General features: G+C 37.3%; 1 protein-coding gene across 10 annotated transcripts in view; it reads right to left on the bottom strand.

Annotated features, from left to right (window-relative positions):
- Nucleotides 1-14271, bottom strand: part of plekha1b (pleckstrin homology domain containing, family A (phosphoinositide binding specific) member 1b) — a 79780-nt gene that overhangs the window by 24555 nt on the left and 40954 nt on the right. For all 10 annotated transcript variants that reach the window (XR_005945636.1, XR_005945635.1, XM_041209415.1 and 7 more), the window contains 3 exons: nt 11098-11195; nt 6284-6418; nt 2606-2743 (listed from right to left, as the gene is read on the bottom strand). Coding sequence is in view for 8 of the 10 variants with exons in the window: in XM_041209415.1 (XP_041065349.1) it covers nt 2606-2743; nt 6284-6418; nt 11098-11195 (371 nt within the window). In the remaining 2 variants the exon portion in view is untranslated. The remainder of the gene's footprint in view (nt 1-2605; nt 2744-6283; nt 6419-11097; nt 11196-14271) is intronic.

Genomic DNA, 14271 nt, shown 5'->3' with positions numbered 1-14271 from the left:
AATATCCAAAGTTGGCACAGATTGTGGTTGCTAACACCTCCATTTTTTAACCTCCCAATCCACTGTTCCATGGTGGATGCACCCTGCTGCATAAAGGCAGAAAAAATGGCATACAATTAATGTGTTAAAGCCAGAAATAGACCTGTGTATTTATTCAGTTCTGAAAATGTAGCATTTGTTGGTTGCAGTAGCCAGGTTTTCGCCAAAGCCAACAGTGCCACTGAATGGTTTCCTGTCACTGTTCTGTCCCTCTCGCTTTCAAAGATTCTACCAATACCACCTTAAAGGATCCATTTCTGAACCCTCTGTTCCTTGCAAATTGCCACCCAACTTAAAATGACCATGAATTTATCAAATCCATATTTATCTTTTCTGCAACCACCTTTCTGAATCTCTCAATAAAATTTCTCACCACAGCACCAAAATGGTCACGATCAGTCATAAATTACATCCTCTGTGCCAAGGGGCTTTGTCCTTCCTCATCCCCTGTGAAGTGTTTGGCATGATTGACCACACCATCCACCTCCAAAGCCTCTCCTGTCGTGTCCTCAGTAGGATTACCTTCATTTGGTACCAATTTTGCCTACCCAATTATACCCAGAGTATTTCCAACAATGGCTTCTCATGCCACTCGAAGTAAATTGAAACCTCAAAAGAAACTTATCCTTCAGAATCTCCTCTTTCTTACCTACATGCTGCCCATAGGCGATATCACATGCAGACTTTGGTCAGGTCTCACATGTTGGTTGACAATCAGGTCCCTAGCATACAAGCTTTGTAAGGAGGCATGGTACACTGTCCTTATACCTGCATCATCTGCTGCATCATCTTTCTCAACTCCTCCACAGTCTCTGTGATCTAAATTGCTCATCTGATATTTGACAAGCCACAATTTTCTCCAATTAAACAGTAAAACTAAAACCCTTCATCTCCAGCTCTGCCACAAACTTCATCAATTTTCACCAATTCCTCTCCATTACAAGAACTGCCCAGTTCCTCCACTGCTAACATCACCCTCCTCTGTTTCTGCTTTTGTTTGCTGCTAAAACTCTGATCTATGCTATCTGGCTATTTTAATTCTCTCCTAACCATTCATCTATCCTCACGGTCCATAAAGTTTAGCTTACCCAAAACTCTGCTCCCTGAATTCTAACCTGGATCAAATCCTGTAGATCCATCACCCCTTTCCTGCTGTTGTTTACTTTGGCTTCTGGTCCAGCAATGCCTCAAATTTAAAATTCTCAACCTTGTTTTTGAATTCCTGCAAGATCTTGTTCCAATCCATCCAGTAACTTTCTCCAGCTCCACAATACCCCTGACCTTTCTGCTCCTGACACTGGCCTCCTATACATTCCCGCATTCCACAAGTGTGGTTGGGCCTTCAACTTCTTCTGTAAACCCTTCCTTACCTTCCTTGAAGCCCACCTCTGACTAAACTATTAGTTATTCCTCCTAAATCTCCTTGAGTCCACTTTTCGCTTGAATACATCTCTGTGATGCACCTTGGAACATATTTCAACATGAAAGCCATTAAATTCAATGCAAATTGTTGTTGGCTATTTCTGTTTTCCCTAGTTCCAAAAGGCAAGGAAGAATTCAGGAGAAGGAACTTAGGAAATATCTGAACAGTTTTTTTTCTCAGTTGATGTGAAAGCACTACCTAGTACCAAAGCTCTGTAAAAAAAAAATTCCTTTTTAATTCCTGTATCCTGACAAATTTCACATACCATATGAAGAGGAGGAATTTCTCCGATTAATGTAAGGGACAAGCTCATTCTATATGCAATAAAGTCCCTAGTATACAAACTTTGTAAGATGGCAAAGGGGGCATGGTAAACTGTCCTTATATCTGCATTTAGCTTAAATCCAGCACAGGCAATTAAAATGTTATAAAAGCAAAATACTGAGGAGCATCTGAAATAAAAATCTTCTGAAAATACTCAGCAGATCTGGCAGCATCTGTAGAGAGAAACCAAATTTAAGTCAAATGTTACCCTTCAGAACTGCTTCTGAACTTCAGTTCTGATGAGGAGTCATTTTCGACTCGAAATGTTAACTGTTTTGCTCTCCACAGATACTGCCAAACCTGCTGAATACCTCCAGCACCTACAATTAAAATGTCGTTCCTCTGATGCAGAAGTCCTATATAACAGGAAGGATAAGACGGATAAGGCTAAATATGAATCAGAAGTCAGAACTTCATTTAGAGAGGCTATAGGATTGCTGATTTGCGGAACCCCAAGGTTGATATGTCACATCCTATTGATGCACAGTATACACGAGCCATGCTATACCTAATCTAAGCAAATTTATTGGGGAGACAGGATGCTCAATGTGTGTCTAATTGTTCTACTCACAAGCACTGACATGTCTCAGCTTTATAACTATCAACAAAAGAAAGAAAAAGGCTAAGTTAGTTCATGTACAGTTTTTAATCTCTCAAATGAAGAACATTTATCAAAAGCGTAATGGAAGACTTGCAGCGGGGAAAAAAAACAACAGGGTATGCACTTGATAAATATTTCTATAAAACAGTATGTAAGCTCCAAATAATATCTTAAAGCTTCTAATATGGTGAGCACTTTTCCAGATGCCGGTTACTCACCACTGCTCCTTGTTTAACACAGTAACCACTTTTAATGACTGCTTGATCAGGTGTAGATTTGCCAATAAAATATGCTAACTGACTTTGCGAACGCTTCAAATTACTTTTCTCAATTCCTTCAAGATATTCCATCCCCTCCTGTTAAACAATGATTTAAAGTCATTAAAGGCATAAGGAATCAGTACTAAAGTCCATTCTAACATTATGAGACATTAGGTAGAGCCTTTCAAAATACAAGGCACTTTCTAGACAGCTGATTGGTCATACTTGCATAAAACATTTGACATATTTAAGAGTTAACAGATTAAGAATATTTGGTCAGCATTTGAAAGCCACCTTCCAGACTAGATTGGCTTGAATAAATTGTGAGTCTAGACTCCAAGACTGGTCTGACCAGAACTATTAACATAATTATACAGGTTGTTCAACATTTCAAGGAACATGTTTATTTCTGTAAATTAGCAACATAGATAGCAATGTTTTATTTGTTGGGAGGAACATAATTTTGATTACAAAAAAAAAATCAGAATGAACCATCAAGGTTCACATCAATAACAGTGACATAACTTGTGGTAATAGGAATTACTTCCATATGTTTTCAAGCGACAAAAATGGAAAGGTTTGAAGCAAGGCCATTTCTGAAAACTTCTGAATAATAGTGAGCATAACTGTAGTAATCCAAATGCAAAAACAGATCCACCCTCAAATGTAATTGCTATTTCAACACCCACAGGATGTCACATATAATGCTTAAGTCAAACTCATAGATGTGCATAGATCATTTAAATCCATAATATATATATATATATATATACCAAATCGTTACTTCAATTCTATAACTAAAATATTATAGATGCTTCAGTTTGCAAATTGACTAAGATTAATTTAATTAATACACTAGAAACAGCAGCAGTTCCCAGCAAAGAGAGGGAGGATAATAATACTCAAGTAGTTCTAACATGCCCATAGCATCTAGCTGCAGGAAACATCTGTAATTGCCTGGGGGAAGGGTTAGAAACTGGCTTTTCAAATATCAGACAAGGCAGGCAGTATAAACATGGAAAAGCAGAAAAAGGGAAAATCTTAACCAACAAGTTCACAGAAGGAAAAATCTATTTTCTGCGTTTTTTTCCCCCAACTATCCAAGGAAAAATTAAATATGAACTTAAAAAGTGTGTAAAGGTAAGGACATTAACCCAATTTTCCATTCAGTGTAAAAGTTTAGCAATCACACAGTATGCCACAGAGTTCTTTGTTTTTACTTCTTAAAATGGCTAGATTTTGCAGTCAGTAGCTAACGAACAGTATGAGCCAATCATTTGAATTGTACCTGCCCATAGGCTTTTTATGGTATTTGCACTGGTCATACCAACAATCCAAAATGTACAGCACCCTCTAGAGAGCTACTGAGACCTGTGCGAACAAGGAAAACAACTGTCTATCTCCTTAACCAATTAAACTGAAGAATCATAAATGAGCAGTGCAGAATTTGAACCACTAAATGTCAGAGTATTTAATTCAGTGTCAAATTCGTTAGAGGAAATGAAATAGAGAGGGGAGGAAGATTAGGTTGAGAGAGGAGTGTAAAAAAGAAAGCAATTGCTTAATTTTCTTAAATCTCCAGCCATAATTTGAAAATTAATTTTCAATGCCGGACAGGCTGTTTGACAGTAATTAAGATTTACCACATTATTACAAGGGTATTTACAATGCAATGGGCAAACCCCAGCTTTTTTCTGGCAAGTTCAGTATTCACCTTTGTGGTCAGTACTGTAATTGAATGGGAAGCTAGATGGCCTGACTCAGTTTTCGGGAAGCTTTTGGTGGAACATCCCATGTTGGATAACAATTTCCATATCTGACTATAAATTTGAAATCACCAGAAGTTGCTGTACGATTTCTACATAAATAATGGGAAGCTCTGTTAGCATCACTGATATTTCTACCGCAAAATTGCACCCATTATTTCTCAATTGTGTTTTAAAATGATTCTAAATCAATTTTTACTCACTTATATTTGAAAACAGATCATCACCACCACAAGGGCTGCAATGCTCAAGACAATTGAGACCACATGGACATGATTGTCATCTTACCAGCATCACTCAAAATCAAAGAACAGTTTTTAATCATGAGACAGTTTACATGTTTTTAAGTTTCAAGAGAGTTAGTTACACATAAATAGCACGTGGAGATATTATGGTGTTTTTGCTGATGTGACAGAAATAAATCTTCTAATCAGAGAACATAAGTGTACAGGGAATAGGAGCAACAGTAGGTCATTCTGTTCTTTGAGCCTGTTCCATCATTCAATAAGATCAGGCTGATCTTCTACCTCAACCCCACCTTCCCACACAATCTCTTAGTAACTAAAAATTTATCACTCTCTTAAATATACTCAATGGCTGAGCAACCACAACTTTTTCAGCGAAAAATTTCTCATCCCAGTCCTAAGTGGCTGACTCCTTATTCTAAAACTCTGACCCTTAATCCTAGACTCACCAGTCAGGGAAACATTCTCCCATAATCCACCCTGTCAACTTCTTGAAGAGTTTGATATGTTTCAGTAGGGAAAATCCATGCCACAGAGGTTGCTATGTCTTTGCTAAGCAACCTTCTTTGCAGTTCACAGCAAACATCGCTTCGCTGCTGACTGCTAAATTTGGGCCGTAGAATTCAATTTTGTTATCCTAGACTTTAAGAAGGGAAAATTAAGTAACAACTCTGATGGCAAGTGCATCAGGCAGTTGCTGAAAGTTATGCAATCCACAGGGGCCCCTGGCTCAATCCCAGATGAATTATAAGTTATTCAGCAGGAGCACTAAATTAGTTTCAACGCCCATGTTTTGAGATTAGGTTGAGTAAGTGAGACCCCACTGTCAATTGTATCCAGTGAGGGAATGCCTGGAGGTTCATGTATGATGAATGAATACTTCAACATGAACAGCCTGTTGGATACCGTATCATACGTTCAAGAAAGGACAGTGAGGGGTGGAGATAGAGTGGTTGAAATCAAAAATACTGAGCAGAAACTTAATATAAGTATAAATATAATATAAATCCCTTGTTTTCCTGGCCCTCAACAATATTCCTCAACTTCAGTTAGATGATCACCTTTACCTCCCTAGTCTATTTCCCACATCACTATTGCATTAACTTATTGGAATATGGATCATTTTCATTGAAATTATAACAGCTTTGTGTTGCGACGTGGCAAAATTAATTCCATTTATAGCCAAGGATTCAGTATCCAATTAGTTTAGTCAAAAGTATATTGTATAACTTTTTTAAAAATTTTAACATATATTCCTTCCCATTCTTTTAATAAAGTCTGAACTTTTAGCCAGCTGTAAGATTGACATGGACATGACTGTCATCTTACCAGCATCACTCAAAATCAAAGAACAGTTTTTAATCATGAGACAGTTTACATGTTTTTAAGTTTCAAGAGAGTTAGTTACATATAAATAGCACATGGAGATATTATGGTGTTTTTGCTGATGTGACAGAAATAAATCTTCTAATCAGAGAACATAAGTGTACAGGGAATAGCAGCAACAGTAGGTCATTCTGTCCTTTGAGCCTGTTCCATCATTCAATAAGATCAGGCACTAATACATTTTGCTTCACTACCACTATAATTTGCCAGGTATGTTAGCATATCATTTTGTTTTTCACCTGATTAGTCTGTGTAATAATTGGAACACCACCAATTATCTCTGTCTTGTATGGCCCTGGCTTTCTTCCACATGGCCCCTCCATTAGACAATTTTGGTTATCTGTGTTCAGTTGAACATCTGATGGTTTTGGTACCTATTTTAAAACAAACAATTGTGATAGCAATACAATTAGTAACAAGTGCATTGCATGACTCACATATTACAGTTTTTTTTTTACCTGGTACTTAAGAAATTACCAGCAAGATTATCCAAGGCAGTTGCATTAACATGATTTTTTTTAAATTAAACCTTTTCAGAAAAACAATTAATCTAAATATTCTCAGATGACTATGTGACCTCTTACTAGTCACTAAATGTTGTGCAGGGAAACCTCACTAGGAAATAATAAATTGTTAACAGAATTAAATAGCATATAAATGTATTTCAGTATGTTTTTTAACACCGAATTTATTAATGAGGTCATATTCATAAAAGATCAATTTGCAATATTTCATTACCAATCCTAATACCCAAATAAATAGGGTGTCAACACCAGTGTTCCGCAACATGCCTGCAGTTAATTTTGAAAGCAAAATTTCATTCACAGCAGAAACATATCCCAAAAGCTCAAATAAAACTCCACTCTAGGCCACTTCAAAAAATAGTTAAGTATCAACCAGATTGCTGTAGGTCTGCAGTCACATGTAGGTGAGACACAGTAGAAGCCTCAGAATTCCATTGCTAAAGAATATTAGTGGCTTAGATGGGGTTTTAAACAACAATCCAACAAACTCATTGTCATTTTTACAGATTTTTGAGGCTTTAAAAAAGACAATTTAATTTCGCAAACTTCTATAGGTGTAAGACTTTTTATCAGGTCTGGAAAATATTATTAGAGCCACAATAGCAAGTGGCTAACTTCTATTTCTCCACAGGTATTTGAACACATTTTTTTCTCTGGATTATCACCATTTGTCAATGGTGGCATGAAAGGCCAGAGTCAACATAGCAAAAGGATTGGGGAGAGTTTGAAAGTGCTTGAGGAGGCTGCAGAGATATTGTGGGGTGAGGCCATGAAGTGAATCAAATATGAGAATGAGCATTTTAACTTGTAAGAGAACAGTAATTTCAAACTTGCATTATTTCAATGTTCACTGCTTCTCTTGCTAGTTAAACTAAGAAAGCAAGGACATTACTAGTTACAATGTCTGAAAGAGATTTGTTGCCTGCTTTGAGCAATTGTGGAATCAGGAGCCAATTGTACACCAGCAATTTCTGGGGTGGAATGTGAGCGGAACCTGGCAATGGATAAAATACAGATAGCAGAGCTTTGGGTAAGCTGAATTTTAGAGGTGGCAAATGCTGTTCACCAATAATATTTTCCAGTCCTGATAAAAAGCCTTAAACCTATAGCAAGTGGCTGACTTCTACTTCTCCACAGGCTCCAGTCTTTTCTGTTTTAGTTATTAGATTTCCAGCGTTTGCAGAATTCGGTTTACATTTTGTGTCATGTTTTGGGTCAGTGTGAAGCAATTTAGGTGATTTTCAACACAAAAGTGGCAGTGCAATTCAGGAAGCAAGTCAGTAATTTAAGTAATGAAAACAAAAAATGCTGGAAAAACTCAGCAGGTCTGGCAGCATCTGAGAACAGAGAAACAGAGTTAATGTTTCGAGTACGTATGACTCTTCTTCAGAGCCAAAGTAGAAATATGATGGATTTTATACTGTTTAAAAAGGTAGGGGAGCAGGTGGAGCAAGATAGAAGGTCAGGGATAGGTGGATGCTAAGGAGAGAGATTGACAAAGGTGCCACGGACACAAGACAAAGGGAGTGTTAACGGCAATGGTAAAGACTAAGGAAGGTGCTGACAGTGGCATAAAGATAAGTGTTTAAAGATAAACGCTGAATTGAACTGGAAAGCCAAAATGTTGTGCATCTGACTATTCTGGTTTGTTAGCAAAATTTGAAATTTGTTCAATTTTCCACGTTAAAAGCAGAACATGGGTCAGTGCTCTGTGAAAACACCACATAGAAACAAGGTGACAGATGGCCTTGTTGGGGACTGGGGGAGAGGGGAGGGTGGTGGGTGGTGGTGGTTGGGTTGGGGGGGTGGGGGAAGGATAAAATAACTAAATAGAAAATGAAATTAAAAAGTAAAATAATAAAAACAAACCGAGAAACAATTGGATTAAGAAGTATGCGAAGAATAAGAAATATGAGAAGAATTTTTTCTGAGGGTAGAGTGTTCTTTGGAATTCCCTTCCTCAAAAAGCATTGGAAACAGGGTCTTTGAATGTTTTCAAGGCAGAGGTAGATAGATTCTTGATAAACAAAGGGTGAAAGGTTACCGGGGTAGGCAGCAGGATCCACCATGGTCTTATTAAATGGCAGAACAGGCTCGAAGGGCTGAGCAGCCTACTCCTGCTCCTAATTTGTATGTCATTTTACAGCAGTCTTAGATGTCAAAAGAGCATTACTAGCGAAGAGTGGCAGTATGATTTTGCTAACCCATAACCTATGATGCTCCATATTTTAATGAGAATACAATCTATAATGGAGTCCTTGGATGCCGAACTACACAAATTCATTTGGGAATTGTTCACTGTGCCAGCTGTTTGAATCCCTAAGGAATCTTGAGAGTTTGGGTCAGGGATTTCAGAATCATTGTATGTGTTCACAAAGTACAAATTTTAGAAATCAGAAATCTACATAACTTAAGCAATAATATTGACAGTTGAAACTAGTAAAATAGAACGTCAACTCTTCCCTCCAAGAGCTGAATTCTCGAGCTCAAACACAAAATCAAGGTCATTAGCTGAAATTGATTTTGTTAATCTTGAAAATCCCAATCACTTAGCAAAGACAAAGAAAAAAATTCCAGTTGCTTTTTTTTCAAAAATGGAAGAAAAATCACTTTTATCTCCAAGTTGGAACTTAAGTCAGGTCTCCTTCCCAGCTAGCTCACTCAGATGGCATATGTCAGGAAACTGACAGCTACGATGTATCTGAGAAATCTGTTCCTAATTTTGAACAAACGGGAAATGAGACAATGTAAGTCAACAACTTCAGGGATAAAGAGAATGTATTATATTCAACTAATTCCAAAATTCAAGTGTGTGGGTGTTGCTTTTTTTCTGTTGAGACAAAGTGCCTCTATTTTTCCACACGCGTGACAAAATTTCAAATCACTTTTATTCTGTTATTTTGAATATATATCCCACCAGTTTTTTCCAACATTAACGTAACATTGGCAAAACTGCCATAAATTCAGCAAACTCCTCTGTAATTCAAAATTTCAGAGAAAAAAATGCAGAAAATGAATACATTTCCAAAAACAACGTTTAGTGAAAAATTGCCACCTCTCTAAAATAAATCCCTACAGCAAATTGTGAGGCATTATAAAACTGATCAGGATAAATTTATTCTAATGCCCACAAAGCTTTAAGTTCTAATCACTTCTAATTATCCACTTAAATTAGTTTAACTTGAATTGTGAGTTTTTATTTGAAAAAAAAAGGAGAAACAGCAAAACTCAACAAAATCTAACTTCACTGACTTGAAATATTCAATATTACAAAAAGGATATCAGCCAATACATAAGCTGTACAAATCAGAGAAATATGAGAATTATCACTTTCACCCCAATACTCTTGGCAGGATTCAAACTAAGTAGTAAGACAATAATGTTCTAACTTGCCCAACCCTTGCGAATGCCAAAGATAGATATTTCCTAAAGGTAAACACTAAATTGAACTGGAAAGCCAAAATGTTATGCATCTGACCATTCCAGTTTGTTTGCAAAAACTGAAAATTGTCCAATTACATTTCTGAGCAGCAACATAATTGACATCATCTGAATGCCCTAGCTGAGAACAGGACCTGACTGAAGGTTTTTTTAACTCAAGGATAAAATTGGAATTGTTTTCATTAAAAAAACACTGACAAATTCCCGAGAATACATTCTCTCTTCCCCATCACCCCCAGATAAAGCTGGATATTATGAACTAACTTTTTTTTTCTAGACATTATTTGCTCTTTAAATGCCTTGAACAAGACTTTCATTTTACTGATGACTTATAAAACTAAGTCTTCAAAACTCTATTGACTTGTTTTGTGGATTTTTTATTTGATCATCGGGCCAAAAAGCATTTTCTCATTTAATCATCCTATACAAGTATCAGGTTTAACATTGTCAGACACAAGAAAGATTTTTTGCTACTCTCCTCAATAATGCACCCTAACCTCAGAATAGCACTCACTGAGATGATTTCCATTCCCAGATTTTAGAAGGCAAATAAGATAAGCTAAAATCCTTCAGTCTTCCAATGATCTAAATTTACAGATCATAATGGTGAAACCATCTTTAAAAGTGGTTTCAGGGTAGGTCTGAAATAGTACATTGCATGCCAGTTAACAATTTTATTTATGTCGCTCAAAGGCAAAAATAATTATTTTTCTATCACAAATTTGTATTTTTAAACTATATATTACTTCACCTTGACGTGAATATTGCTGAAGCTGCAAAGGACATGTTTAAACAAATGAATCACCTAGTTAGTACTTAAATTGCATGCTACTGAGCTGTTACATGACGCCAAATTTAATGCCTCATGTATGCAGTAATTATTTTAATTAAGAGAACACTCATGCAAACGATAGCAAGGACAAATAAAAAATACATTTTTAAAAAATATATTCTTAACACAATTGGAAATTACTTGAAATTCTAACATAGCAATGAAAGAAAAGAATTGAGGTTAAAACAGAATATGTAAACATCAGTTTATATTTGTTCCTCTGCATCACACAAACACCTGAACGAGCTTTACTTACTGTGATCTTGGTAGCTTTGTTCAGTATATTGACCCACTCAACCAAGTCCTGCTGATCATTGGCTTGCAGGAAGTATTTTCTCATTCCTGCATTAATGACTGTTAAGACACAAGTCAGGATCATGATTTTAGACCCATTAATGAAGCACCACAATTATTAAAACATTAACTACTGACCAAATGCATTTCATTTTAAAAAGCATAACTTTTTTGTCTCGGAGAGTAATATCTAATGAGTATCCATCTATCTGCAAGTACATATTTTTAAAAAAATTGCTCAAGGAAATGTGCACTTTGGAGTTGATAGATGTGTGACCAAGTTAGACATAATTCAGAGACTGATATTACCATATAGGCCATTCTCTTACACAATCACAGTAAATACCTCCATTACATAATGAAGAGATCTTGGTAAACTCTGAACAGAACATTTTAGGTCATCTTGCTGGACATCATCTTACCACTACAAACTCCATGCCCTAGCTTCTGACTCCATCCCTCCCTTGGTAATTATTCAAAACTGAACCAGACCATTCGCAACCTTGGTGTCCTCCTGGACCCCAAGATAAGGCTACAACCATATATCTGCACCATCACTAAAAACTTCATAATATTACCTGATTCTGCTCCTGCATCACTTCACTGGCTGACAGAGCTCTTATGCATGCCTTTATCTCTAAACTTGCTATTCCAACATACTCATTGTTCATGAGTCTCAAAGTTAGCATGTAGGTGCAAACAATTACAAAGGCAAGTGGTACGTTGGCCTTCATCGTGAGGGGATTTGAGTACAGGAACAAGGGGAGCTTGGCCTAAACAGCCAAGTGGTTATGGTACTGGGTTTGTAACCCCAAGATCAAGAGTTCAAATCTCACAATGGCAAACTATGAAGCAATGTAACTTCATCTGAAACAGATGGAAATGGGTTTGTACTCGAAAGAGTTTAAAAGATTATCAAGAGTTCAAATCTCACAATGGCAAACTATGAAACAATGTAACTTCATCTGAATAGGAACAGATGAAAACGTGTTTGTACTCGAAAGAGTTACAGGAACAAGGGTGTCTTGCTGCTGTTAAATAGAGCCTTGGTGAGGCCTAACCTGGAGGAGTATCAGGCACAGTTTTGGTCCCCTTATCTAAGGAAGGATATAGTAGATAGACTGCAACAGAGGTTCACCAGATTAGTCCCTGGGACAGCAGGATTGTCCAGAGGAGAGATTGAGGAGACTAGATCTGTCGTCCCTAGAGTTTTGAAGAATGAGGGGTGACCTAATAATTAGTCTTACATGGCACGACCAGCTGGATGTAGATGTAGATGTTTCCTCTGGCTGGTGAGTCTAAAACCTGGGGGCATAACTTTAGGATAAGGGGTAGACCACTCAAGACTGAGACGAGGAGGAATTTTCACTCGGAGGATGGTGAATCTTTGAAATTCTCTACTCAGAGAGCTGAGCATGTTCAAAACTGAAATTGATAGATTTCTGGAGACTAATGACATCAAGAGATATGGAGATAATGTGGGAAGTGGCATCGAGGTAGATGATCAGCCATGATCTACTTAAATAGTGGAGGAGACAAAATGGGCTGAATGGCCTACTCATGTTCCTATGTTCCTCCTGTCCAGCCTCCCACTTTGTTCTTTATCTAAACCTGGTCATCCAAAACTTTGCTGCCCAAGTTATGACTCAAACTATGTTCCATTTACCAGTCACTCCAATGGTCTCTGACCTGCAATGCCTCAATTTTAAAAATTCTCATCCTTGTTTTCAAATCCTTTCAAAGCTATGCCCCTCCCTATCTCCAATCGCCTTAGGCCCACAATCCAAAGATATCTCCATTCATCTAATACAGGCTTTGAGTATACAATTTTAGTTGCTCCACCACTGGTAGTCATGTCTTCATCTGCCTAGACCAAAACTCTGGAATTCCCTCCCTAAGCTCCTCTAACTCTGTCATACAAGATTCTGGAGTGGCTTGACAAGGTGGACATTGAGTTGCTTCCCCTGGCTGAAGAATCTAGAACACAGAGGCACATGCACTCAAGATAAAGGTCAAATCATTAAGGTTGATCATTTAGGACTGAAATGAAGAGAAATTTCTTCATTTGGAGGGTTGTGAATCTGAAATTGTCTACCCCAAAGTGTTGTGGTTCATCACTGAGTATATTAAAGGATGGAATAGATTTTTGATTTCTCAGGGAATCAAAGCAGGCAGGAAAATGGAGCTCAGGCACATGATCAGCCGTGATCAAACTAAAAAGCGCAGCAAGCTCCAGAGGCCGAATGATCATTTCCTGTTCTTATTTCATATATTATATTCTTATATTCCTCCTTTAAGACATTTCTTAATTCTTACCTCTCTGATCAAGTTTTCAGGCCATCTTCCCAAATAGCTCATCCTACATCTTCCTTTTATGTAGTTCAGTGTCAAACTTTGTAACACTCCTGTGAAGCATCTTGATATTTTTTACATTTAAGGTGCTATTTAAACACAAGTTATTGTTGTTGAGAGCCCATCATTGCAGTTCCCTCAATGACTGAGATAAGCCAATACAACATGTGATGTGTTGAGTTTTAAAATGCAAGGAGGACCCAAACATGTTTCATCTCTGGTCTTTTTGAGCTAATGGATCTCAACTAGGATATGGGGAGAAAAATGTGACCTCAAAATCCCCTGGAAACGGAGAGCAAGTGGGAAAGAGAACTACGTGCTGCAGCCAGAATTCCTGTTCCTGATTGCTGGCTGAGAACTTATGTTAAATGTGCGTTTCTGTCAGGCTTGTCTCTGAATTGTTTATAACCAAAAAGGAACCATCGTGCATCATCGGCCAATTAGATACGTACAGTTAATTTTACCATCCTTCATAAAAAATTGCAAATACATTTGCAACCCACCTGCTTACAACTTTACGGTGTTCTGACATCAGTGTTAACCTTAAAAAGGCAAGTAGAATGATTCATATGGAATCATGGAGTCCAAGACTTCCCACCTAAAGTACCTCGTAAACATGAGGCATATGTATGCAGTCACAAATCATATTAGAAACATCCAGTGATTCTATGGCAATTTCTGACCTATATGCACTTTTCTTCATATAATAATCCTCCAGAATGTTGAAAGCAAATCACTTGACATCATAAACCTTTCCTGACAATTCTGTACATACATGGAGTGG

The sequence above is a fragment of the Carcharodon carcharias genome, chromosome 17 (assembly GCF_017639515.1).
Source record: "Carcharodon carcharias isolate sCarCar2 chromosome 17, sCarCar2.pri, whole genome shotgun sequence".
Classification (NCBI taxonomy): Eukaryota; Metazoa; Chordata; class Chondrichthyes; order Lamniformes; family Lamnidae; genus Carcharodon; species Carcharodon carcharias.
The sequence above is the reverse complement of the archived record's forward strand: the minus strand, read 5'-3'. Positions and strand labels throughout refer to the sequence as shown.